The sequence below is a fragment of the Pelmatolapia mariae genome, linkage group LG20 (genome assembly GCF_036321145.2).
Source record: "Pelmatolapia mariae isolate MD_Pm_ZW linkage group LG20, Pm_UMD_F_2, whole genome shotgun sequence".
NCBI classification, from domain to species: Eukaryota; Metazoa; Chordata; class Actinopteri; order Cichliformes; family Cichlidae; genus Pelmatolapia; species Pelmatolapia mariae.
In genome coordinates this window covers 23087721-23115697 of record NC_086244.1, presented here as the reverse complement: position 1 = coordinate 23115697, position 27977 = coordinate 23087721, and the positions used below count along the sequence as shown (strand labels likewise).

At 39.6% G+C, this 27977-nt stretch overlaps 1 protein-coding gene across 1 annotated transcript; it reads right to left on the bottom strand.

Annotated features, from left to right (window-relative positions):
* Window positions 1-1039: 1039 nt before the first annotated feature.
* Window positions 1040-18978, bottom strand: LOC134618569 (EMILIN-3). The gene is made up of 6 exons (XM_063464028.1): window positions 18327-18978; window positions 6841-6963; window positions 5602-5882; window positions 5064-5410; window positions 4572-4922; window positions 1040-3412 (listed from the first exon to the last, which is right to left on the bottom strand). The coding sequence occupies exons 1-6, from the start codon at window positions 18509-18511 to the stop codon at window positions 2267-2269; spliced, it is 2433 nt and encodes an 810-aa protein (XP_063320098.1). The 5' UTR covers window positions 18512-18978; the 3' UTR covers window positions 1040-2266.
* Window positions 18979-27977: the final 8999 nt, after the last annotated feature.

Below are 27977 nucleotides of genomic sequence, written 5' to 3'. Positions count from 1 at the left end.
GATGCATCTCTGGGGTCCTTACAAGGCTTTTTCCAATTTCACGCTGTGATATCTTTGATATTTTATGTAGATTCAACTAAAGAAATGGAAACAAATGATTTTAATTGCATTTTTATTTTTTTTAAAGACTGTCAGAAAGCCTGGAGGACTTGCTCAAGACCACTTACAATATTTTCAAGGAAGTCTGGCTTCTGGGAATCAAATTCTAAGGAAGTGTGACTCACATCATGTACATATTTGGCTTTGACTTTGACGTATGGCCACTCTGTCTGCACTGTATTGCTCCTGAAGCATTTTTTAAAAACTTTTTTAAAATCTAGCTTCTGGATTTCCTTATGCTGTAATTGCTCCATCCTGTTATGGTTACTGTAAGATGTTATCTTTAAAAACTATGTGCTGACGGCGTACCGAAGGTCTGCTGACGACGCTTCAGTGGAGCAAGGTCAGCAGACCTTTTTACAGTTGATCTTACCCAGCTTTATTCATTCATTGTGATTAAGTGTCACCTGATCTTAAAGTCTGCCAAACTTTTCACCAAGTGACCTTATTTATTATCTGACTGCCGTGCGGCACCACAGTCTTGTGAACTGATTTGTTTTGCAGCTTTAACACATCGTTCTCAAACTATTTCAGTCACGTCCGTATCAAATGAGCTCAGACTTTCATGCATCGGCTTGGTTAAGTCAGCGGGGTTGAACAGCTTACTCTGCTTAGTCAAGCATCAGATTCTTCAATCCTATATGCTTCACTGCAAATAATGATATATTTCTGGTCCCCATTACATGCTGGCAGCTACTTAATCACGGAGGGATTTTACTGTCTTTAACTATGTGCTGACTCTGTAAAACCTGCAGTGCAGCGAGCATATTGACTTAGTTGTAATTCAAATTATTTTTGCTGTTTTAATTATGTGGTAACTTTTTTTTAAAAAAACTCTTAGAAGGAGGAGGTTAACTGCTCTGTGAAGTGGACAGTTTAATGCAGTTTCAGCTTTTGTTTGCTGGTTACACACCCTTTTAATGAAGGACACAAACAGACTGTAGAAGAGTACAATGTTTTTCAGATCTTTTTAAAGAATATTGTGGTGAAACGGACAAAATCTTGGCAGGCACATTTTTATTGCCCTCTTCAGAGAAATGGGCTAGAGCTGGTTGTAAAAAATATAATCATTATTCCAGTGTTACATCAGATTTTTATGAAGGTGTAGATTTAAAAAATTCATTAGGAATGCTTTCTACTGTGAAAGTTGTCATGACATACTTTATTTTTACAGGAATGGCTACACGTTAAGAAACAACAAAAAAGAAAAAGGCCAAAAGGTTTCCAAGGTATTGATGGGAGAGACCTAGATGATGTTGTTTCTGCTATACCACAGCACAGTGTGATGGTCAGGGTAGCTCACTGAAGCTGAAATATAGTGGAGAATTTGACGGGTTAGAGAATTTGGTTTAACGAGAAGTACTTACCACCCAACTTCTAATTATAATAATTAAACAGAAAAATGAACTTCATAAACTAGATGATGTATACAGTTCCTTACGCTACAACAGATAAAGTTGTATTTATTGTTTTAGACTTTCTCTACTGTCGACCATGCCGTGTTGTGTGTTCTCACTGCCCCCTAATGGTGAATTATCGAACTTCTCTGCAACTTTGAGCCAAGTGGCAGCAAATGAACACAACAGACAAAGCAGAGATATATTTGTATAAGGCATTTTTAAACGTGTAAAACAAACAAAGGTTTACAAAAATGCAAATAGCACCAAGTTGACATACAGTATTTTTTTTTAAAAAACGACAAAAAAAACAAGGCAAGTGTCCACACAGAGGTTGTTGAGTGTGCTTCTCAGCAAAAACCCATAGCAGCACTGTGTTTTGCTGTTTTTTTCTCTAATGCAAACAGTTTAATATCACAACAATCCAGTCACTTCGTATAAGTTAAACAGGTAAAATGTCTAAACAAAACAATCATGATCAGAGAAATGCCCTCTAGAATAAAACCTTGAGAGAAAATATTGCCCAGCTATACAACCGTAGGCGTGTCTTTGTATTCTGTGTTGTCCTCTTCTCTTTCCAGATGACTCAACTAAACACCCAGGACACCTGGAGGAACTGGGATGAGAAGCTCACAGGGAAATGACTTTCACTAGTTTGGTTAATTTGCATCTGTGCAGAGTGGGTTTAAAAGACAGGAGACAGAAGCAAATGAAGGCTAATAAAAACCACACTTAAGTCTTAATTTTTAAAAAATTCTGTAGCTGAAATGCTACTGGTCTCCTTTGTGGTTGGCAGCATCCTTGACCTTGCAGTCTTTGATGTCATCTTTCAGCTCAGCTAGCTGTTCTGCATGGATTGCCAAGGTACCGTTTACTTGGGACAGGTAGGAGTCAGAGTGTCTTTCAAGCTCCGCCCGGATCCGTTCCAGGTGATCCGCCAGCTCACTCAGGTTGCTGCACTGGCCCTCTACCTGGGTCACCCTGCTATCGACATCCTTTACCTCTTTCTGCACTTCTATTGCTGTGCTGCGGCAGCCCCGTAGCTCCCCGGCCAGCTGTCTCTTCAATGCCATTAGCTCCCCCTTCAGCTGGACCAGTCGCCTCTCCCCAGCTCCAAGGAGGGAGGCTTGGTGGCCCATGAGTTTGGTGATTCCTTGCACTTGGTTGACGAGTTGGTGCTCTCTTTGTTCCCATGTGGAATTAGCATGTCCCACTTCACTTGCAATAAAGCTAAGAGAGTCCTTTAGGCCCTTCAGAGTGCGGTTCACAGAGTTGATGTTGACCTTTAGCAGTGTGATCTCTCCTTGGATAGACCCTTCTGTTTCCTCCTGGGCAATCCGGAAGAGCAAGTTCTGAAGGGTGTTGTTTAAGCGATCCAGCTGGTTAGAGTGAGAGTCCAGACGGTTTGTCATCTTCTTTTCCATCTCTTTGCAGTTGTCCTCTACTTGAGTGCCGCTGACACCTCCCGCTGGTGGGGTCGAGGGTGGGCAAGAGGTGGTACAGAGGAGTTCCAGGTGTTTTAACTGTTTTTGAATTCCATCCAGATCTCCTTCAACTCTCCTCCTCACCGACTCAATCTCGGTCTCCAGTGCAGGGACCACCTGCCCCTCCAGAAGAGCCGGGGCTGTGGCGTTACTCAGCTCCTCCACAGCCAGAGACACTTTCTCCTCCAGGGTCTTCAGCTTGTCCTCAAACAGAGTCTTGAAACCATCCAGACCACCAGGAAACCCTTCTACCCCGTCAAAATTACCACTTGTGGCATTTATTCGGCCCTCTATGTCCACCAGTCGAGTCTCAATCAGGGTGTCTATGTGGATGGTTTGGTCATTAAATGCGGTCTGGAGCTGCCTTTGTGACTCCGTCAAACCTTTAATCGACTCCTCCAGCAGCAACACACGATGAGACAGACTGCTCACCTGCAACAATCAATAACTCATTAGTTGTTGTGTAAACCATGTCATGGCCCAACAAACTGCACTCATAAATTATTACAATTTAGTGATGTGACCCTTTCTGGATTTCAGAGCTGGATTTGGAGCAGCCAAGGTATTTTTAGTACCTTTCAACAAAACTCCATAATAACATTTCAGTATAGTGTGTTTCAAAGGTCTGAGAGGGAAACACTGGCTTTTTAGCACATACAGTATGAAGTCACCTCTAAGGTGGGGCTTCAAACATAGAGTGGAGAAGCACTCTTTTCACCACTCTGCATTTAATAATTAGTTATTATTTATCTCCTATTTTTAATCTTTCGTCCTGTCTTCATCCATGGTTGCCCCTCCCTGAGCCTGGTTCTGCCAAAGATTTCCTCCTGTTTAAAAGAAGTTTTTCCTTCCCACTGTCAGCAAGTGCTTACTCATAGTGGGCCAACTGATTGTTGGGGTTTTCTCTGTACAATTGTAGGGCCTTTACCTTACAATTTAAAGCATCTTCAGGCAACTGTTGTTTAAGTACAGGAATGTTTGCTTTCCTATGCACTGCAGCTTCAAATTAATATAACTGCGGAAGAGGATTAGGGCCACTGGAAAAAAAAAAGGGGGGGGCACGTCTTTTTTTTTTCTTCTTTTCCAGAATTCTGAGAAAAAAGTCAGAACCTTTTTTTAAATCTCAGAATTCTGAGAAAAAAGTCAGAATTGTGAGATTAAAGTCAGAATACTGACTTTTTTCTCAGAATTCTGACTTTGTTCTCAGAATTATTTTTTCTCAGAATTCTGACCTTTTTCTCAGAATTCTGAGATTAAAGTCAGAATTCTGACTTTAATTTCAGAATTCTGGAAAAGAAGAAAAAAAGATGTCCCCAACTTTTTTTCGGTGCCCCTAATCCTCTTCCGTAATATAGCAGACTGGAGTTTTGGGAAATTTTTCTTTGAGTGTCAAAATTTGCAATATTGCAATAAGGTTTCAGCAACTGTCAGGAGATAAAGCTTAGCCTAAAGATTTGGAAAACAAAAACGTTTCAATTTCATATGTATGGATAAAGCACCAGAATTATTCAGGATTTCCATTAATAAGCAGATTACTGATTACAGCTTATTGCTGTTATATTGTTATATTACAACCCCACTTATGTCATACCTGTCCGCAGCAGCTCTCAGTGAGCGTTAGACCCTGTATCTGAGCTTGCAAAGAACCCAACTCCTCCCTGAGTCCAGTTTCTCTGCCATCCAGAGATTGCTGCATCTGTTGCTGGCCATCCATATGCTCCCTGTGGCACTCCCTCTGCACCTCCCCGATCTTCTGATCACAGTGCTTCTCGAGGCTCGTCAGACGGCGCTCAAAGCCATCCAGGATCTCAGCCCTTATACCTGCCAGCTTGATATCTAAGAGTTCATCCAGAAGAGAACTGGTGTCAGGGCCAGGGATGGGCCTGCCTATAGCTCCTTCCAACAGCTTCTTCAGCTGGCCATCATGACCCAAGACCATCCCCTAAAGATGAACAGAAGTTAGATCAGAGACAAAACTTAATATTTATTGAAGGAATAAAAAAAAGAAATGAGGCATTATTTGTTTCAACTATGAAAAAAAAATGTATCAAATGATCGATCAGCAGGCATTATGGCACAGTACCTGAATCTCCTCTAGAATATGAGTCTTGGCCCGCAGCTCATCCCTAACTTCTGTCACTCTCCCTGCTAAATCACCAAATCCAGTAAAGCTTCCTGCTCCATCCAATCCATCATGAGTCCCATCTGGGATCAGCCCAAATCCCACAGTAGAGTCGGGCAGACGAGGTGTGTTCGGCAGCAAGGACACCAGAATTTTATTGGTGTCTTCCCGGAGAGATGTGCGTAGTCGGTCCTCAAGGCCAGTCACCACCCCATTAAGAGTGTCTAGACCCTGGGTAAGGCGACGCAGGTCCTCTTCGATGCGGTCCAAGCGCTCACCAGTTACACCTGAAATGCCATATTTGTTGCCTGTATTTTGAAGGCAAATCACAGAAAAGGGAACGTTTAAGAGACATTCGGAAATATGTCAAATATGAGGGAAATAAGTGATTTCAATTACAGAATAATGTGCAAACATCCAGAAACATTGCAGAGTTAATGACAGTCATTAATTTAATACTCCAAGACTTTACAATAAACCAGTTGGAGCCTCTTCTCACCATTTGTCTTTCCTGTGGGTATACCAGGGAAGGGTTTGCCTGGCTCCAGCTGGCCTCCTCCAGGCTTATGCTCAATAGGAGGTCTAGGGCCATAGGGGAAGCCCTTCACACTTGGGCGATGGGGAATAGCTGCACCCTTGAAAGGTGGCATTGCAATATCTGGTTGCGAAGTGGGTCCATCGTAACAGTTTTCTCCAGAATAGCCGGGACAACATTTCCACTCGAGCTCGGTCACTGTTTTAAAACCAACCTTGTATTTTGGCTTGTAGAATGTCCTATACCTAAAGGAAATATGATATAAATGTGCTTACAATAAGTGATTAAGCAAATGTTATGAGTGAAATATATCAGGTTTTACTGTTAGAAGTACTTTTGTTTTCACCAATCATGAGCACAAATACAGGATGGAAAGATGGCGCTGAGCAGAGATAACAGGATTTGGTTGTTCACTATGAGATTAGACAGGGATTATAGGAAGATTAAGAGATTAAGATAATCGTGGTGTAAATGATGGCATCAGGGGATTGGACCTGGGTTAGCACCCAACTTCATTGTTATTTAGTTTAAGCTGAATTTTCTATCCATTGTGAATCAAAGTCTCTCTTTACACACACACACACACACACACACACACACACACACACACACACACACACACACACACACACACACACACACACACACACACACACACACACACACACACACACACACACATACAGAAAATCCACTCTTGTTCCCATTGTGTGAAGTCTTTCGAATGGTATATGAAGAGAAACTGACTAGACAACGCTTTGAGAGCAGACAGCAGAAAGGTACATCTGCCAAAGAACAAGTTAAAGCCAAGTTAAAATGTTTTTTTCTTATGCCTTACTTTCTCATGTTTTCAACAAATAATAAGAAAGCAGAACAACAGCTTTCCAGAATTCTTAATAAATAAAAAACAGATCTTAATCATTTTCATGCACAGAGACAGAATTGGTAACACAGATGTCCCTGCATTTTATTTTATTTAGCAAAATAAATAAAAAGTTATCAGCAGTATCACAAATGTGCATTAATAAGGATAATATATAACACTAGAGGGCAGTATTGATGTAGAGTATGTTCTACATTGTGCTGCAGTTTGCCAAATATAAAGAAAGAACGACATATTTAAACATCACTACCAAACTCCTAAGACGCAGACTGAACTGTGAAACATCTGCAGCATTGTATTACTTCGTTTGATTGACTCACATCACAACAGGACATTTCTGACCCCAGATACACTTGGTGGTATACTCAGCCTTCACATAGGTTGCCACTCCATCCTGCATGATGCATGTGATGTTTCTCTGAACCACATAGGCGCAGTGGTTTCTGTGGGGAGAGCAGAGGGATGTTACAATGCTAGCAACAATAAGATGCCAACAGCCCCTGTCTTGCTCTGTGTCCATCACACTGATGTGTGTTAAAGTAAAACCTATTTAGATTTCGTAGAACAGCAACCACTGCAGAGACAAGTACTATAACTAACTGTGAATTTACAAATGTGGTTCAGCAGCAGCACTATTAATTCAACAGGGCAGTATACAGTAGACTTAAACGGCTAAACCTTTAGCCACTTTAAGATACAAAACATGCCAGAAAAAGTAAAGCTGTAACTGCAAACTCTGTGTTTTGAAGTCAAGAGGAGTCTGTTTTATTGTGTATAATTAAAACTGTGGGAGTGTAACAGGCAAAATGTAACAGAAAGCTATTTCTTCCATCAAAAGTGTTGAAAGTGATGAAAATGCTTCATAAAACCTTCTGTAAGATACTATTGACCCAGTGTTTTAATCTTTGCTTTGTTGTGTTTAATCTTTTACAGCTCATTCTTCTTTTGGATTATGAATAAGCCCGTGTTGTTGTGTTTTTCTCTTTTTATTGGCACTTCAATTAAAAAAAGAAGAAGAAAAGTTTGCTTTTGATCTAGCTGATAGATGTTAATAAAGGATCTTATAAATCAAAGAGTGCTTTTCATTGAGGAGCTACAGCTGCAGATGGACTGAGTAAGGATTTCTTCGCTCTTTTTCAAAAAATCTTTTTTTAATTTTGACATTTTAAATGGATTGTTTAATTACTTGTACTCCCAATTACTTTCAGGTACAGCTGCATGCAGTATACTACAAATACCCAGGCGGTGAGTTGTGTTTCAGTTGTGTGTGGAATCATAGATTGCATATAAATGTATATATGAGGTAGCCACTTTGGCAACACCCCTTGGTTAGTGAAGTCCTGCTGCAAAGGCTTAAAGTGAGCTTTGTTGTTGTTGCCAAGTTATTGTATTGGAACAGGATGATAAGAGTGAAGAGCAGCTCTGACTGAAAAGCTGAGGGATGCTGCACACTCATCAGTCAGTGAAGTGCAATTGCTAAATGAACTTCAGTTTACAAAAACAGCATCTTTTATATTCATTAAGACGAAAATAGCAAGTGAGGCCTTAAACTCATCTAGAAAATATTTACTGATGTGGATAAGGAAGTTGAAGAGTCACTTTCCAATGGACTTCCACACAAGTGGAAGTCTTATTGAAACTACAGGAATTGCCCACTGGTGGAAGCAAGTGCTCAAACATTTCAACACAAGCTCCTTTATTCAAAAACTATTTTAAATACATGCGGTGTTGGTGTCAGGCTAATGTAACCATGAGGTATAATGTTAGTTACATTACCCTAGCTTAAGCTTTATATAACACTGGAAATATTTTAGCCCATAGCTGATTTTTTGTCTGCAGTGCCAGCTCTCTCGAAAAAAATTGTAACGTGTATTTCTGGCAAATGCTTTCACAGCTGTAGCGGCAACTTCCACATGTTGTGTTTGCTGTGCCATGTGCAATTTTTTCCTGTGCTTGTGAGCGTCCTTCTTTAGCATGTAAGGATACTTGAACATTTGTACATATATACTGCCCCTCTCAGTGCTGGAAGAATTGCAGTCTCAGTACATACACTGCTTACAGTATCTATGGTACTAAAAAACCAAGTACCTTAGATGTCCCAAGCTACTGTAAGTATAGTTTCTGGTGACATCCCTCACCCTCACTGGTCAATGATTTGGGAATGTAGTGGACGAGGAGAGACCACCCACGAATTTTTACCCAGCAGGAGGAAGATATGCATTCAGCATCAAAGACTGTACAAGAGCTAGGTAGTTCGCTAAGAATGGCAGATTTTTATAAGTGAATGTAATGTGTTGTGGTGTTGTTTGATGTTTGTGTGCAATTAATTCCAAACTTCATTGTTAAAATTAGTTTTATGTGTTTTTCACATGCTTTACAAGTTGCAAATATATGCAAATGCACCGTGTCATGTTCAATTTCAGACAATGCTAGTCCAATCCTGCCAGAAAACCATGCAAATAAGTATACTGTACAGCCTACATAGTGTACTTTATGTAAGTATACATAAAGCTTGTTTTGCTTCTTTTAGTTACGTAGGGTAGTTGAGCACCAAAAACATTCACGGAGGCTGTTTTCAATCCTGGAAGTGCTCAGATGTGCACTAACTTCACTGTAACAACTTTGAGCAGTTGTTGCATCACACTGAACTTTCCCTGTCCCACTCGCTCTCACTCTTCATAGCCAGTGCAGCTATAGCAACTGCTAAATGTTCCCCTGGCCTCTGTGCAACACAGGAAATGATGATCTGCTCTCTTTAGGCTCACATGTGAAGCATTTCTTACATTCAGAGGGGAGCATTTAGCAACACATGCGGCACTTAGCATTGCTCCACAGCTGTTTCAGGACTAATAGAAGTGTTCGGAGCAGCAGGGAGGGACACGGGGGCCGAGGCGGGTCTACATGCCAAGTTAACAGGTTCAGAGGGCTAACAGAGAGGGGAGCCTGTTAGAATGTGTGAGAAACCACTGCGCCGCTGTGTCCTTCTGCAAATGTGTTGACAGTGTTTTCAGCATGTGTGTGCATGTGTGTGTCACCACTCTCCCTGTGTTGACATATGTTAATAGCAGTAGAAGGTAGAGGGCAAAAGTTAGAATGACAGAGCTCCTTTCATACCAGCCTGACAACCTGCTGCCAGGTCATGGGTTGTTAAGGAAGTGGCAGTTACGACCTTAACTGATGTGGTATGATGGGAGTTCTTTAAGTACTTTTAACTCATGCATGTCAGTTTACTACTTGGTGCAAATGATTTTCTTAGCATAACAAAAAGGGGAACTGGCTGGAATAATGTATTAGGTCATTGAAATAAGAAATGCAAGCTTAATTTGACAACACAAATGATGCTGCATCATCTTTTCTGGCTAGATTTTTTTTTTTCAAAAGCTGGACTCCTGTAACATTTCTGTTGTTCTTAATAATTTGCTTTCATGCTGTTTTTCTTCTCCCTCCCCACCTGCAGGCTCTTTTCTTTACCAGGCCAGAGGGACTTTTAAACTGATCACTCCCTGTGCTGTCATCTGCTGTTCGCACTGAGATTTATTGCAGAGAATACACAGAGTTTTTGGCACCAAAGTAAATGACTTTTTTTTAAAAAAAGAGAGAGAGAGACGTAAGCAGTTAGATCTTGTACAAATGTGTTTGTCAAAGTCACATGAAGATTTTGATAGCGATTTCTGCAATATAGAAAAGGTATAGATACTATCAACCTGAATATTTCAGCACTATAGTGAATGGCTTCAGTATTATTATGTGATATAAATCCAATTTAATGCCTTTAGTTTTCTCATCTTACATCTTCAAGGAGCTTAAAGACTTGTCTCTGTGTAGCTCTTAAAAGCTGATAGCTGATAGTTGCTGATAGATAGATGTCAAACTCATTTTACATTGTGGGCCACATACAGTATATTTTGATCTTTAGTCATCCCGACCAGTGAAACTACATGATAAATATGTAAAATTGCAGAAAAGGTTATTTTACTATCCTGTAATTATAATATATTTTGTTAATTTACTGTGGACTCACTAATAGTGGGGACAAAGGAACTTTCCTGTCATTAAAATTGTTTATCTCTTAATTACTTTGGAGTAGAATGAATGGGTTGGTTAGTCTTTATCAGCAGGAAAAACTGTAAAACTTATGAAAATACAGTTAAAAGTTTAAAATCTATGCACTCTTTCACATTATCTCAAGCTGTCCAGTGGGCTGAATTTCACTCTTCACTGGGCCTGGTTTGGTCCCCAGGCCTTCTGTTTAAAACCCCTGATATAGAGAATAGTAAGTGTGTGACCATTTTCACAGCTGTGAGATGTAACCCACAGACTTCACACCATGGTGAAAAGTGCAGCAATCCAGATGTACATGAGGGGGAAAAATGGTTCCCTGTCCACAGTTTTCTGTTTCTGCTTCACATTTTTTTTTGTCATTTTTCTGTCAGTGTCATTTGGGTCTATGAGTGATATTTAATCCTCACTGTCTTCCATAGAAGGGGGGTTTCTGGCTTTGTGAAACTCAGAGTTGAGTGCTGATATAAATCCCGTCCCTTTGCGCTGCGCTGTCGGTCAGGTCAGCAGCAGGTCGCCTTTGCTGTGTGAAAACCTGTTTTTACAAGACGAATGTTAAGTTTCAGCTTGAAAGCCTGAAAGCAATAATATAGTCAGCTGTAGAGACAATGACACATACTCACGTGTGCAGATTTTATAGACACATAATCAAGCAATAAAGACCTTGGGTTATATCTCACATCCACAGAGACCACTCAACTCTGCAAAAAGAAGACTACACAAACTTTATTCCAAAAATATGAACCCTCGATGTGGAAGTGGTCATATATGAGCAGGAGCGCTGCCTTTAGTATTTGTTATTACTCTACCCACTTCCAGCAGCTGCAGAGTAGGTGAGAACTTTGTTTGGGCTGCTTTTGTGTGTGGGAGGATGTCCAGCTGTGAGAAGGCTGTTAATCTGGAAAAAAATGAGAAGTCCTGATGTGTATGATATGAGATCAGAGAGCTATAGACAGAACAGTGAAAAGGTGAGAGCGGAGTGATAGCCTATTCTGAGCTTTTTCCATGCCTCATCTGTCAGCCAGTGTGGTACAAGGTCACTGCTGTTAAAAAGTATAAATACTTTCTGGTGTGTTTGTTTTAGAGCTTGTGGGGGACAGATGAGAAGGGTTGGCTGCCCATAAAGTACAAGTCACCTAGGTCAAGTCGAGTTTATTTAAAACTTATAGTTAAAAGCAAATAGCACTTCCAAACATGCAACACACCTGATCATAATATACAGTAGAGGTGAAGCTGCAGTTAGACACCATGGTGGCTCTAACACTGTAAAGCCTGAAACATTAAATAATTGCCAGAAAATTAATATATATATTTTTTAAAACTGGTGAGTTTATTGAAAGTTATGACAAATTGAAAAAAAAAAGTCATTAATAATTAATTTGCTGTTAATTTGTATAATTTTGCTAAATCCAGTATTTTTGTGCAATTTATTGCTCAAACATTTGTTGTGAAAAAAATCACACAGATGAAGCAGAGATCTCAAAAACTCAGGTTACAGGGTTAATAAATGCATACTAGTAAACAACCTATTGACCAGTACTATTTACTGCAGTGATGAGTTGGTGAGGCTGATGCATTGGCACAGGGAAGTCATGCCTCTAAATGCACAATCTCCGAAAAGACATGAGGTCTACTGTATGTAAGAAACGATTGACTACACACTAGTACATTTTCCTATTTTATTTTGTAAATGTGATAATTCTGCACCTTCTCCCATCAATTTAGACTGAATTACTCATAAAAACTCTGGAAAAAGGAAGATTCCCAGACATGAGGAGACAAAAACTGAAATATTTAGCCAGAACTTAGAGATCGGTGAACTCCAGACCCTGCCTATTATCAAGCATGCCACAGTGAAGCATGTAGTGGTATCATCATGCTCTGAGGCTGTTTCGCAGCAGCAGTGACAGGGTGACTGGTTCAAGTTGAGGCAATGTCTTTGAAAATAGTGCACACAACATGAGACTGAGACATGATTTCAACATGACAATGAAAGGGTGGTTTCTGGATGTCTATGATTGTCCTTAACCTCCTAAGACCCGAACTCTTCCACAGCATGCATTTTTAATTTCTCTTTGATATTTGGTCACATTAGGGCCCGATCAATGTAAAAACAAAGAATTACCAGATTTTTTTTTTTTACCTTATTTTTGTTTTTAAGAAAAATCAGAGCCACATATGAGGATATTCGTTTAAAATTTTGATAGAACAGCAGCAGTATAATGTCCTCGTGAGTGGATATCAGGCCCATGTAGAGCAAAATTCAGTATTTTGGTCTAAATAACCCAAAATGTGATGTCCACATATGTGGACGCCAGGTCCTAGGAGGTTAAATTCCTCAAAAAAAAAAAAAAAAATCAAACCCTCAACAACATTTCTGGAGAAACATGTAGCTAGCTTGTTTACATGTGTTTGAAACAATTTCATAGGAAAAGGCGAAGAACCTGCCCAATTCCAGATGTGCAAAGCCTGTCGAGACTTATGCAAGAAGGCCTGAGCTTAGGGCTCCCAAAGGAGATATACTAAGTTTCAGTTTCAGTTTTTGAAAATTCTCAGGGTATGTTTTTACTTTGTTGGTAAGGCGCAATAAATGGATATTAATGACACAGTAATCACTTTTTGGATGAATGAAAATGTTGATCTTCCAAATAATCTCTTTATTTTGGTAATAGTCATTTAACTTCACTTACTTAATGCTAAATATTTTTTTTTTGTGTGTTATATGAAACTAACAATTGATGTTTTTCAAAAGAAAACAAAAAGAAGGCAGGGAAACACCCAAAACTGAAAGTCTCCAGTTGATCCACACATTCACTGAACCACCCAATCCCCACTGAATACACAAACTGAATTTGTGTATTAAACTATGTTATGTGTCTCCAGACCTAATCTGACCTTGCACTCTTCCTTTTCAATCAGTATGAAAAGTCTTCATCTCCATTCACCACGACAGGAAAACTGCACTTTCCTTTGTCTCTCTTGTCTCTCTCCCTCTTCCTTACTCCGAGTATTGTCTGTTTTTATGTCACTGGAGTATGGCATTTGTGACTGCTGGTCTGGTCCCACTGTAAATGTTTGAAGTATAGCGTTTCAGCCTTAAAATCCTTTCATAGCCTCCCAAGAGAAAAGCAGAATTCCCATCTCAAATTCACATGTGGAATGTGTTTGGAAAGTATTGTTGTGGCTACACCTCCACAGTTTGATGGGCCTGAACAAATCACCTCTCATTCACCCTTTCCTATAAATTTTCCTATAACTTCAGGTTATGTTTAATTAGTCATATCAGTGTTTCTCTTGCTGTGTTGTACGTTTCCCCTCTCCCTCATTCTATATATCACAAAGCTCCTCTGCCTTGCCTCATCATGTCAGGCTCTTTACTTTTCCCTATACTGCCTCAGTTGTTTTGACATGTGGCACTAAAGGGCTTACCTCACTCATTACTAACCACACTCTCACCTGTAGGAACTCCTGACTGCTTGACCCGAGTCCATTGCTTTTGGGTCCGACAGATTTATGAAGAGTGGAATGGATAAAGAAAAAAAATATGATCTTTAATAGGACCATTGGTCTAACTCCAAGGCCCATCTCTTTTGATATATGCTTTTAATGAAGCCTATTTCCAGCCAACTGGCAGGTCTTGAAATTCCCATGGTCCAGGGATTATTAAAACTGTGCTTATGCCTAATGATTAGAGGTGAAGGCATGCTACTCCCAGCTTTAAGACCAAAGGGATCACTTTGTCATTCGGAGACAGGGTCAGCTCCAAGCCAGCTCTAGTCATCATAGCTTAAACTCAAGTGACTACACGTGCTTACATTTTGGAAATTAAGCTGTTAAAAGCAACAACATAAGCTTGTGTACATGTAGATGTACTGAAAAAATAACTTTACTTATCCTCAGGCATTTTCCAAAGTACATAATCTACTTTGAATAAGCTCTCTGTGCTTCTGAAAAGAACGGTTTCAAACAGAATTATTAGATTTGCAAAGCAAAGGGGGCATTGTGTATGCAATAAGAGTGAAATAGTGTAAGTGTGATATTTTATTTAGCTGTACACATAGGCCTGATACACTGAAGAGACCAGAATATCAGTCATATGTAACCTGCAACACAAATCTCTTCACAGGCAAATAAAAATAGAACTATTCTCTTCTTATTCAGAGGCTTTTATGAGATCTTTTGATCTGTGTATTAGCCAAGTATGAAGGTAAGACTCACAGGTTATCAGCCAGACTTAGCATAAAGACTGAAAACAAGAGACATGGCAAGTATAACTCTCTCCAAAGGAGAACTCCTATAGCTGGACTTATTCCATGTATTAATTCACCTTCTGCCCTATTTTTCCTGCAAATTTCTATTACATGTAAATGTAAAAAAAAAAAAACAACAAAAAAAACCCCCAGACTGCATTCTTACCAAAATGCTAATCTTTTCATAAACCAGATTTATGCCTAAATCTGCTGACTAAAAACAAAAGTGAACAATAACTTTACTTTTTGTTGTAAATGTCTTTTAGTCTAAAAAAGTTAAAGCACACCTGTATGTGTCAGCTGTGGCTCATTGGAAGATTTTTGCATAAAAATAACAAAGCACTGAAATGTAGATGCTTTACTTTAACGATGTAAGTTCTCAGTTACACTTTGCTTGGGATAATTATTTGGAAATTCGCACCAGAATCAACACCCTATCCAATTAACTATAAACTGAATCATAATCCAACCTCGTTTTATACCTTTAATATTTTATTACAGCAGCTTTTAAAAAGCAATTAATCTTTTTCACTGTTCTTACATAAACCTGAGTACTTTTGCAGATGGATTTTAAAAGAAAAGTGTCAGGTAGCTTGGGAGTTTGCTGCCCGGTCTTTTTGACCCTTAGCAGGAGACCGGCTCCATTCTTGCTCTCCACTGGTCATTCAACATAAACGTACAACAGCAACCTCTAATCTTTAACCTCTGCTAACTTACTGACCTTTCCCCCTTGATCTCTGTCCCATACATCAAAGAAAAAGCCCTCAGATATGTCTCTAATCTGATTGGTAAAGACATGTGGCATCTCCCAGGATGCTATTTGATTTATCCAATACCCATTTCCCAGTGATGACTATGTATGACTCTTGGCACCTGTTCAGTGGTGATATGTTGCTGTGTAACTGAAAAGCGATGTGTGAAAAATAGTCATTGTTTTGCTAATCCTAATCTTAAAGAACTTCCAAAATACTCAAAAAGCGATTTCTTTCTCTTTCCCAGACCTTTTGTTAAAAACATAAATCATGAAATCTGACCTTCCTGAGCCACAGTTTAACCTTTGGAAGAAAATTAGCTTCTCTGCAATAGAGCTGTGACAGGTACAGTACTGTAACTGTCTAAGATGTCACAGTCACCCACTGGGGGGCCATATATTTTTCTTACAGAAGCAAGTGGTTGCACTGAATGAAGGAATGACTGTGAAATCAAATCACTCGCTTTGCTGCCAAAATACAGACAATAATTCAACATGAAGACAAAAAGTCTGGGGTGTTCCAACAGCTGAGAATTTTTTAAGTCTCGTACTAAAAATCCAGTGAGGTTTTGTCCATGTGAGTGTAGTCAAGTTAGAAAGAGGAGTTAGACTTTACATGCTGTAAAAGTGCTCCAGTGAAGTCCTTTAGTTACACTTAAATAGGCATTCATAAACACAATCACTCTCTCTCTCTCTCTCTCTCTCTCTCTCACACACACACACACACACACACACACACACACACACACACACACACACACACACACACACACACACACACACACACACATCATAACGTGTTATTTTAAAGTGTCTATTTCCATTGACCAGTCAGGCTGACAACAACTGAGCTCATATGTCTGTAGTGGTGGTCTGACAGCAACACATCCCCAGAGGCTACTGTGTCCAAGATGTGCCTGCAGATCTTATATAAAACTATAGTTGGACTCTCAGAAACAAATGGAGCGATGCTACCAGTTACCAGCAACAAGCAGTTCCTGACTGTATTTCATTATTGATCGATTTGTTTTGACTGGAAAGTCTATTACATCTGGCTAATCAACTAATCTTGTTGTGTAAGATGGAAATCTGGCACGATGGCCTGTATAAAAATAAATAAACCTCTTTGGCAATGCTGTCAAAAGTAAAGGAAGGTATACAGGACACAGTTATATATAGCTACCATGCTGTAGATAAGAACACTTATGACCTGAATAAAAAAATTAAAGTGCATACATTAAATTACTATAAAAATGGCATTGGCTTACTGTTTAGTAAGCCAATTCTGGTTTGGCAATTTAAGCTTCAGCTCCCTGTGACTCCAAAACTGTCATATTTATAGATTTGTGTTGCCAATTCTCTGAAATCGCATACTTATGTTCAGAGTTTTAGGGCATGTGAATGTTGGTGAGTAAATACCCCGAAAACACAAGATGAATGTCCATTAGAAACAATTTATACAGATAAAGTCCAGTTCTTACCATATAAAATTGTACAAAATATATGGGGTGCAAGAGTCTGATTGTATAAATGTATTTCTGCAAGAGCTGTGTTAAGTAAGAAGTTATTTTAGTTAGTCAATTAGGTCAGTTTAAAAAAAAAGTGGTAATCTTATAATAGCTGGGGAAAATCCAATATTCAGATTAACTGAATAGTGAGCAAAATATAAGGGGATGAAAGGAATACATTCAGTTTTATAGTTAAGTGAGAAAGTTAAAGGTGTAGACTCAATATAGACACTGCATTCAGGTTGAGGGATGCTGAACAGTCTGTTGGGTGGAGGTGAGCATACATGGCAGACTAAGTGGGGCTGGGCAATCAGCAGTCTTCTGTGGCAGTTTGAGTGAAGCAGCAGGTAGCTGGGGAGCTGTCCAAAAGCATAAATGCTCTTGTGGGAAGCCAAGCAAAAGAGAAGGGGAGGAGGAAGAGGGAGGAAAAACCAAAAGAGCCCTGCAGGCCAAACATCAGGCATCAGGCAAAATATATCCACACGTTTATGTTTCATCTCAGAACTTCATGACTTTCAATAGCGTTCATAACTTACTGTTACTCTTCTGTGTGTGTGTGTGTGTGTTGATCATCTTTACAATATGTATATGTCATGCAGTAATTAAAAGCAGATGAACACCCCTCACCTTTGTGTTAAATCTGGAAAAGTTAAATATTTTTCTACTTAACTCAGGGTAAGTTCATTTGAAATCAGTCTCTAGCGACTGGAAGCCAGTTGTGCCACTCCCTCCTGACAGTGTGTGCCCAGCTGTACCATAAGTCTTGCCTCTAATTGAGCCCCCTCACCCCCCCCCCCCCCCCCCCCCCACCCCTTTACCACACACACATACAGTGACTGTGAGGAATCAATACCCTTGTCATCAACTCTGCACCCCCTCGCTGCACCATAATGACCGTCATGATGGCTTTGTTTTCACTGTTGCTTCGTTGTTGCACTATAGTGTTTATCCCCAGCCACAGATGGTTTTAGGTGTGAACCACAGAAAAGAGGCTGATTTTGAGTAAGACAGAAACAGAGCGTCAATTCAGGGATCTGTTACCAAGCTGATTCCATAACTACAAACATATTTCTACAACTCACTGGTGACATGGGTTTCTCGAGGGAAATACAGTATTAGGTGGGTCCTGCTTGAACTCCAGCTACTTGGAATGATTTTAGAATTCAATACCCTGCACCTTGGAAACACAAATAAAACATGCATTTGTTCCTGTTATGTGTCCAAGGTGGAGAACTTACTTGTGACGGGTCATGGGCTTGTTTGGTGAGTGGTGAGGGTTGAGTCCAGCCTTGTAGAGGTTGTATCTGTTTCCATAGAAAGGGTTGACATGGCCTCCATAGAAAGTCCCTTTACTGTGAACAACAGAGAGGAACACTCCTAGGAGAAAGACCTGTGCTAGTAGCTGGCACAACTTGGTCCGCATTTTGTTTTTCTAAGTCTTTTCCAAGGCTAATCCAGAGTCTCAAAAATTCAACTGTCAAGAGGAGAGGGGTTCAGAAGTGGTAGTCTCAAGTTCCTCTGGGTGTTGTGTCGCTCCTTGGCACATGGAAAGTCTTGTTTTCTTCAGTGGGCCCTGGAGGAGGCATGCAGTCCAAACAGCTCTAGCATCAGCAGCATCTTGTCCTGTACACCTTCAGGTTGCTCACTAACAAAAATCTGAGCACGCAAAACGGAGCAGGGGGAAAACTGATGATACTGAAGAGGGAGGGGGAAGGGAGAGGGGAAGGAAAACAACACAAAGGTGTGCTGGAGGAGGGGAAAGAAGAAAGATGAGCGCAAGAGAGAGGAAAGAAAAGAGGGAAGATAGTGTCAGTCTGTCTGTTGGAAAGTTTCAGCTCCATATACACAAATACTGTCTAGGAAACCTGCTGCCGAGGCTCGACCCTCTAAGTAATCTGCTCTCTGCACGAGTGAGGGTGTGTGTGCAAGCAGCAATGTGCTGCTCTTGCTGCCTCTGAAGGGGCAGGCAGACAGCCTGTATTTGCATATCCCACCCCAACTCCAGCCCGGTGGCTCGCACAAAGAGGGGGACTGACTGATATAAATTGATGTCTCGCTCTTCTTTCTCTCTCTATCGCACCATCACAAAAATACAAAGTTATACATGAAGATACTTCACTTCAAAGCAGACTCAGATAAGCAACAAAAAAAAAAAGCCGCTGTCCTATTCTGTTTGAACTTTTTTCACCCACCCCCCATCAAGCATTTTTAGTTGTTGTGTATTCAGTCCTTGAAAGATTTTATTTCTTTACCCAGTTCTTTTCTTTCTCCATCTGCTCTGGGAGCGGCTGTACATCAAAGCATAGCCCCAGTATGCAGTGCCATGTGCGTGGCTATGGCTGCAGCCAGCTAAGACGCTGTAGATCTGGACACAATGGACCTCCTCCTTGCTTCACTGCGGTCAGTCATTAAATATCCCAGCCACAGCTTCAGTTGAGAGTCACGTCCCAGCCCCCCACTTATGTCTTACTGCACATCCATGTGGTTCTTGAATTCATGCATAAATGCCTGCGTCTCTAAAGAGTATTTCCTGGGATTTAATCGAATCAGTTCAGTTTCTATGATGTGATTGTCTGCATTCATTTTTTCGTGAGTTGTAAAGATTTACATTACATAAACCTTTAGTAAAAGGAGACTAGCTTGTGCTAAACTTAATTCAATAAAAATAAGCACTTTTGAGCTTTCTGATGGCAGCAGAATGTATTCAAAAAAGGCTGGAAAATTGGTACTAAAAAGAAAAAAACATTTTGCAACATTTTTACAACTAATTAGCTAAACTAAAAGCAGGTAAGCAACATGGCTCCCTATAGAATTGGCGGCTTACACATATGGAAAGGCACCATCAATGCTGAAAGGTACATATAAGTTCAGGACCAACACATGCTCCCATGCAGACATCTTTTTCATGGAATGCTTGAAAGAGGCACAAAACAATGCAAAATCACATACTGCATCTATTACTACAGCATGGCTTCTAAGAAGCAGAGTCCGGGCATTGAATGATCTTCCTGCTGTCCAGATCGTTCACCAATTGAAAACATTTGCTACATCATGAAATGAAAAATATGAGAAGGAAGATCCAGCACTGTTGAGCAGCTAGAATCCTGAATCCGACAAGAATGGGACAATATTCCAAAAAGTCAAACAGCTGGTCTCCTCAATTCCCAGACTTTTACTGACTCTTAAAGAACATAACGATGCTATATAGTGGCAAACATGGCCTGTTCCAACTTATTTGAGATGTGTTGCTGCCATCAAATTGAAAAAGTGCCAGTATTTTTCTAAAATGGTACAGTTGCTCAGTTTAAACATTTGACACATTCTCTATGTTCCATTGTGAATAAAATATGGATTTATGAAATTTGCAAATCATTACATTCTGTTTTTATTTCCATTTTACACAGCATCCCAAGTTTTTCGGAACTACCGAGTAGTCCCAGACACATTGTAAGAAGACACTAAAACCAGAATGTTGTCATTTTTAGAGTTAGTATCCAGTTTATATAAATCCTGAAGGACCAAACATTACACAGCACTCAGCTGTTACAGTGACGGAATCCAAGATGGATCTAACTTAAGGAGAAGTTTGCCAGAAATAGGCAGTAATCCTGGGATATAACGGTGTCTTTATGTTCCAGAAGGGTCACAGAGGATTAGCATAATACACTAGAGAGATGCCCAGAGCATTCTCAGTAGCTGGTAGAGGGACTTGGTGACTTTCATACCTTGCTTCATTGGTCACAGCTATTTTTGGCGGGGGTATAAACTCTGGCATGGACATGCTGCCAGTATATCTCTTGGCTCCATCCCAGTTTTCAGGTTTTCTTAATTCTCATGTTATTTGTAAGAGGATGACGAAGGGATGGGCAGCCAATTTATATGCATGTGCGACTCATTTTTAAAGTTTAGAAAAGAGACTCGGAGGAAGAAGCTGCTGTTTGAAGTGACCTCTTTGTTTGGATGGTTAGTTTGCAGTGCCCTTCTCACCTGTGTGTGGACTTTGCACCACTTAGGCTACTCTATTTAGTCTTCATTTACAAGTCAATAAGAAAGAAAAACACACAGCTTGGTGATATGTATAGAAATATTGACAAGAGGGAGAGCCCCTCAAACACCCAAGCAGGTGGTGGATCTATTGAGCAATGTAGGCTAAACAGATCCAAGTGGGTAAACAAAACCTTTGAAATGCATGTTGGAGTTATGGTTCTTTATGGCTTTTGATCTTATTCCATAATTTGCCCTACATTTAGCTTATCCTGTTGCACTTTTCTTTTGTTGGCCTATGCTGCACAGACTCACATGTCTATAGTTTGTGAAGATGAAGTATTTTGTTTCCTGCTGAAGATGAACCCCATTGCTCCAGAAACTGTCACCTCACACTGGCAGGGAGACAGTGAGAAGGAAACTATTTTAAATCTTTGTCCATTCTGGCAGAAATCGCTGCAGTGAAATACCGTTTTTCACTGAAATGACTGGCACAATTTTAAACAGATGTGTCCCAGCATACTGTCCAGATGTCAGGGTAAAATGAGAAATATCTGGGATTCTGACTTATGCTGGTTTGATAGTTTATGATAATTTAGAACAAAAAATAATAATTCTGGTCGTTATTACTGTGGTGAACAAACACTCGGGCCAATAGATGTCAAAGAAAAAAAGCCAAAGAAAAAATAAGAGTACTAATAATGACATAATTGCAGTGTACTGTGTAAGAGCCAAACATAAAATTCTCTGCTTGAATGATGCATTACTTAGCCAAAACAGTTTCTGTTCACTGTAAGTCTTATGAGTCAGGATTTACTCAATTTGTTTCCTTCAGTTTATTTATTTTTTTATGTATTTTTTTCTAGCTAATAGCAGATATAGTATTTCTGTGCTGCATCTGTGAGTGGTTTTAGATAAGTATTCTTATCTTGCTCTGAATGACTGACTCCATACCCTGAGTGGAAATCTGAGAGGAAGTTCATACAGCTTTTCAAAAGTCCACGGCCTTCTGAGCATTTGGCTAATGCAGTATAAGTCAGTGACATTTACACTGCACGGGCAGTTTCCTCATTTTTCAACTCAGGATCTTTTTCCAAGTGACATACAGCCCGTTTTCAGTTTTGTCCCTTAGGGAACAAGCTGTGAAAGGAGCCTTCAGTTTGTAGCGTCTCTGTGCACCCTCCTGCAGAGGTGAGATACAAAATGAATCCACTGCAGTGAAACAGGACACCACTCCGTTAGTTTGATTTCCCTAACCCCTCCGTGAACCAACCCCATCATTTGCTATCAGTCTTCTCTAGGGTTTTTACAGACACACTTTCATTAGATATAGACACAGGGGCACAGGCACACTGAGGAAGAAGTACAGAAATGGGATGGATTCCAGGTCAGTGACATCAGCTACTTAGCAATGAGGACACTCAATCGCTTCTTACAGTAGACCTGGGATGCAACCCTATCTTCAAAAAGTAACCAGAGGAATCAGGAAAATAGCTGTTATTTATGTCCCTATATTAAGTCCTGAGCTTTGAGAGTTGCAAGATTGCACATGTATACTCAAAACCGCACCCAAGTGTCCAACAAATGCCAGCAAATTCAGCAGTAAGGTCTCAACAAGTGGACCTAAGTGTATTTTGTGTAAAGTTACCCAAAACTTCTTCCTCATGAAATGTATGCATTGTTTGGACACTTGGTGTGTTGATTCCCTGTGGTGATATGACTCTCCATTGCTTGCACTGCAAAACGTGCTTTTTAACATGTGACACTGGCAATAAAATCAGGCCTCCATCTACAAGAGTTCATGATGGATGGCGATAAATGACCTGCTGTAAACACTCTACAGGCACCCTACTGGTGCTTTCTAGCTAAAGTAAAAGGAAGTATTCTGTGTTGTCTTTGGTATGGTAAGATGGTGCGTACATAAAATGATCTGATTTCACTACCACAAAAAAGGGCCTTGAAGTACATTTTCCATTTTGCTAATAAGCCTCTTATTATCAGGGTGATTGGACATATTGTGAAGGACTCTTTTGGTGAGAGTATTCTGCTAACACAGAAATAACCTTTGTTCATGCTCTTCTCATGGGTTTGAAGAAGGCTCCGCAAGAAAAAAGTGATGCCACAAAGATTGTACCAGCCTTAATTTAGCAAAATGTAATCTAAATAGATATCCATGCAAGGAACAAAGACTTTGGTACTGAAAGCTTTCTGGATTCTGCTTGTAGTCCAAGTTCTATTGACCACTGATGAGAATATTTATGCACAAAATCTATTTTCTATTGATCCCTCAAATAAAAGCAGTGTTTTCACAGGAGTGAAAATGCCTTTCTGTGATGGAAAAAGGCCCTTTTCCCACAACAGAACCAGGAGAAACTCCTAAAGATGTTTGTATGGGAATGAAAAGGCATTCCAGAAAGTATACATAGATGATCACAGGTCATTTTTTCCTCTTCCTCTCATCTGCAAAGTACCAGAACAGTTCTTTATGCTGTTGTCATTCCATGTGAGCTATGCACCAGAGTTTACTTTCATTCCAGTTTTCCAGACAAGACAGAAAGGCGGTGAGTTGGGGCACACAGAGACCCCTTGTGAGTTTGCAACAGAGTGGGACCTTTTGGCAGAGGAAGCTTCTTTGCTTAGTGATGTGACAACTTCTGCCGTAGGGACAGCAGTTCCAGTAAGACCAAATGACTGAGAAACTTCCCATGCTTTTATCAGGAGATGGGGAAAGTCCATTACTGTCTGTTAATATCTGTAGGCTTTTTCATCAAAGGCTTGGTTTCAGTTTGTAACACTGAAGGAGGAATATTTTTTTTAATACACTACAAATAGAGACTGTTAATTTCCAGGTCTTGCATAACTTTTTACACTAACCACATTAAAAGAAACCCACAAATACTTCCACTTAGGGAAAACGCTTTAGTAATATAAAGGTCAACTTTAATTGTAGAAAGACAGAATGACAATTCCAGTATCTCTTATAAACACTGTTCGTACTATAGACACTACCAGGCCAGCAGCCACGCTGATTTTATTGTCTGTGTTACATTTAAGATTTGCAATCCTTTGTGTGCTGAAAGAATGACAGATATTATTTTTTTAATTACTTTGTGTGTTATTGGCACTATTTTTTCATACATCAACCATAAAATCCAATTATAGAATTAATCACTACATGTATTATAAATCTTTTCTTAAATGGCATAAAAATCACACAGCTCTTTACAACATAAGATAAGATAAGATAAGATAAGATAAGATAAGATAAGATAAGATAAGATAAGATAAGATAGCATAACATAACATGAAAATCTTGAAAAGTGTAATTATAGTAGCCATTGTGATGTAAAGCCAGTTTTGCTAACAGTGCTTCAACCACTGTTTGTTTCCAAATGCTTCTCTTAGCTTGAAAACACTGCTGCTACTTATTTAGTGCCATCTCCACAGCAGTCCCGATTATCTGAATATCACAGAAACATTTGCACATTATCCCCATATGCATCATTTTCACCAAGTTGGTAAAAATGGGGGACATCCCCACAGCAAGTTCCATCAGCAGTGGATCCCCAGTTTAATTTTTTCTGGCTGGGCTTCTTGCATGTCACACTCACATACTCACCAATTCTTTTTTCTGGGACATTGTAGATAAGTCTTTTTCAGACATTTTAATTATGTTTCAGCAGAGTTGTGTGCAAACAGCTAAATGTAATCTTTTTTTATGTACATTTATCTGCATTTTCACTGATATTTATAGTAGTAGTTATTTGGAATAGTGGAAAATTCAAGAAGTCAAAAAAAAAAGCTGACTGAGGTGCCGCTCGGTGCCCGCATACCAGACCATTTTTCATGCCCGGTCTGCCACTGGTAGTAGCTAAGGTCATTTTTCTTTCAGATGTTGTTTGACAGATGCCTTGTGAGCCATTGTAACACTGCTGCTTATTTCTGAAGTTCTGACACATGAATGCTAATATTTGTGCTTACAGACTAAATTGATTGTGGGTAAGTGTACAGAAAATGATGCTTTGGGGGGGGGGGGGGGGGGGGGGGGGGGGTTGTATTTGGCTCCCTGCAGCTTTTCACTCCAGAAGAAGCTAATGATGTATGTGAGCAACTGTTATTTCAGTTATTCACAGTGCAGTCATACACATACATTTCCTGTAATCATTTTAAGAAACATTTACCACAAATATACATATAGATTTCTTTCTTTTTTTGTCTACACACTCCACATGCAGCAGCCAAACATTAGAGAAGCTTAAACACATTGTGTTCATGTAACAGCCTTATCTTAAAAAACATTCAGGTCTACGCACTCTATAGATTAGACTCCTGTAGAAATAATGATACAGAAAGCATAACATCAGGGTGGAGACTCAAAATATAAGCTGGTTATCCTAAAACAGACTCTGCATTCATGATACTAAGATAAGGGCAATTAAATAAATCTGCTCCATGTGAATTGCCTCAGTGAATTCTACTTCTTTCTATACACCAGTTTATTCATGTAATCCTTGCCCTCTTGGCATCCATTGAAAACACCTGACCACTTCAGTGAGTCTGTTCATTCTTGCCTAATAACATTTTAAGAAAGTACAAATAAGAGAGGGCGCACCGATTTGGTAAGATGATTTGCTGCAAAAACACTATGCTGCCTGTGCTATGAAAATGGTTCAACAAATGAAAGCATCACACTCTGTTCTTGCAGATAGGGTGATTAGATTTGGCTAATTTGTTAATAAGGGATTTGGTTCATTCTGAACAGTTGTTATTGCTATAAAATCGCAGTATTAGTAATGCGTGACTTGTTTCTCAGGTAGTCTTTCTGGGAAAACTGACTTCCAAATAAAGCTAATGATCAGTCCTCCACATGAATCTCTATATCAGCTTAAACACGTTGACCTATAACTGCCACGTATTGACATTTTAAGTCACTAGAAAAAAATAAATAAAACTACTCAAACTCCTGAGATCTAGACCAGCAGTGGCTATATGAAGCCTATGGAATTTATGGATCAGTTATATGAAGCATGAGCTCATTCCAGCAAGCACAGCATCCCCGCACTGCCAAATGTGGTTGGTGCAATGCAAAATTACATTGGATTTGTAATCAGTGAGGGTGCGCTCCATGCACAAACACACACACACACATATATACACTGGGTTCATTCTCCCCACTGGGTACAAAAGTTTGCATCCATTCCACATCTGGTTTACATCATAGCCAGACCACCACCACCACCCAGCCTAGATCTATCATCAGTCCCCCTCTCGCTCTCTCTCTCTCTCTCACACACACACACACACACACACAAGCCGGTTCAGCTATCTTAGTGAGGACCTTCATTGACATAATGCTTATCCTAACCCTAACCATTAAAAATGAATGCCTAACCCTAACCCTTACCCTAAACCTAACCATAACCTAATTGTAACCCTGACACTAAATGTGGTTTTAGTGTCAGGGTTACAAGTGACTGTTGGTTCTCACAAGTATAGTAGAATGCAGATTTCGGTCCTCACAAAGATAGCTAGACAGGAACACACACACACACACACGCACACACACATACATTCAGATAGTCATACTCAGATGAATGTATGTGAGTGCATACATTCTTAGTTCAGTGTCTCATTTGATTACACTTTGGTTAAAAACCTATTTATTACTTATTTATAGACTGCTGACTCTTCATAATTATTTTCTCAATAAAAGTAACATTTTAAAACTTTTCTTTATAGGATATCTAAAAAAGCTTTATTACAATTTACCAAGTCTTGCTACTCAGAATCCTACAGTCACCTGCAATTACTTCAATTTTTTGTGCTCATTGTTTGAAATTTTGTTTACAAAAATCACTGGTCAAATCTTTCTTTCTCACACTCATCTTGGGGTTATTGTTGCTATGTAACATTAATAATAAAAACAAAAAAGAAAAAAAAATCTTTGGCTTCTCATTGTGTGAAGTTATTGGGGACAGATGATATTATACTACTGCCCACAGTACTATGTAAACTGTGCCATTATCTCTTGTCGTTACGGCCATCATTTATGAACTGCAACTGCTGGCACACACATACACGCTTGCCCACACACCCACCCACCCACACACCCACACACACAGGGTGTCTGCATGTGAGCATGTTTGCAAACACTTAGTCTTTTAATTGCTGGCTTTGTTTTTTATAGTAAATGCTGGTGGGGGTCGGTGGTCTGCACAAAATATGAGGTGCGTTGAGATGAACAGGCACTCACAAAGAGCCCCTTGTTTCCTCAGCAATGTGTTCTCAGTTGCAATGCAATTAAAGACTAGTTTACTGGCGAGGACTGTGCTTTTCTCTGCATGTGACGCAATCCTCCAGGTTTGCCCAGCTGAAGGCTGAGTGATGGGCATGCACACGCAGCAGCAAGCACAAAAAACCAGACACGTGTATGTGCATACAGGGGGAGACACACACGGACAAACATGGACTTGTGCATGCCTGCGAGCATGCATATACACCTACACACACAGACGTCATTTAAGCTCAGCCAAAGCTGGCAGAAGGAAAACACTCCACTTTACTTCAGCACAAGGCATGCCCTGTATGAGGCTCTTATTTTACCAACCTCACAATAATGATAAATCTCGATGAGTCACAGAAACCTTTACATTAATGGCAAAGATTGATTGAACAGAGATCCCCTTGTTAAACCTTTATCTATAATGTACATTTTATATATATTTTATATATATATTATATATATTATATATATTTATATATATTTTTATATATATTTTATATTTTATATTATATTTTATATGTGTATGTATATATATATATATATATATATATATATATATATATATATATATATATACATATATATATATATATATATATATATATATATATATATATATATA

What these genes read in the sequence shown, in the direction of transcription:
- LOC134618569 (XM_063464028.1), bottom strand. Translation starts at nt 18,511, where the DNA reads ATGCGGACCAAGTTGTGCCAGCTACTAGCACAGGTCTTTCTCCTAGGA. An exon ending in ATATTCTAGAGGAGATTCAG is followed by an intron (nt 4,923 to 5,063) that starts GTACTGTGCCAT and finishes GTTCATCTTTAG; the next exon opens with GGGATGGTCTTGGGTCATGA. An exon ending in CTGAGAGCTGCTGCGGACAG is followed by an intron (nt 3,413 to 4,571) that starts GTATGACATAAG and finishes TGATTGTTGCAG; the next exon opens with GTGAGCAGTCTGTCTCATCG.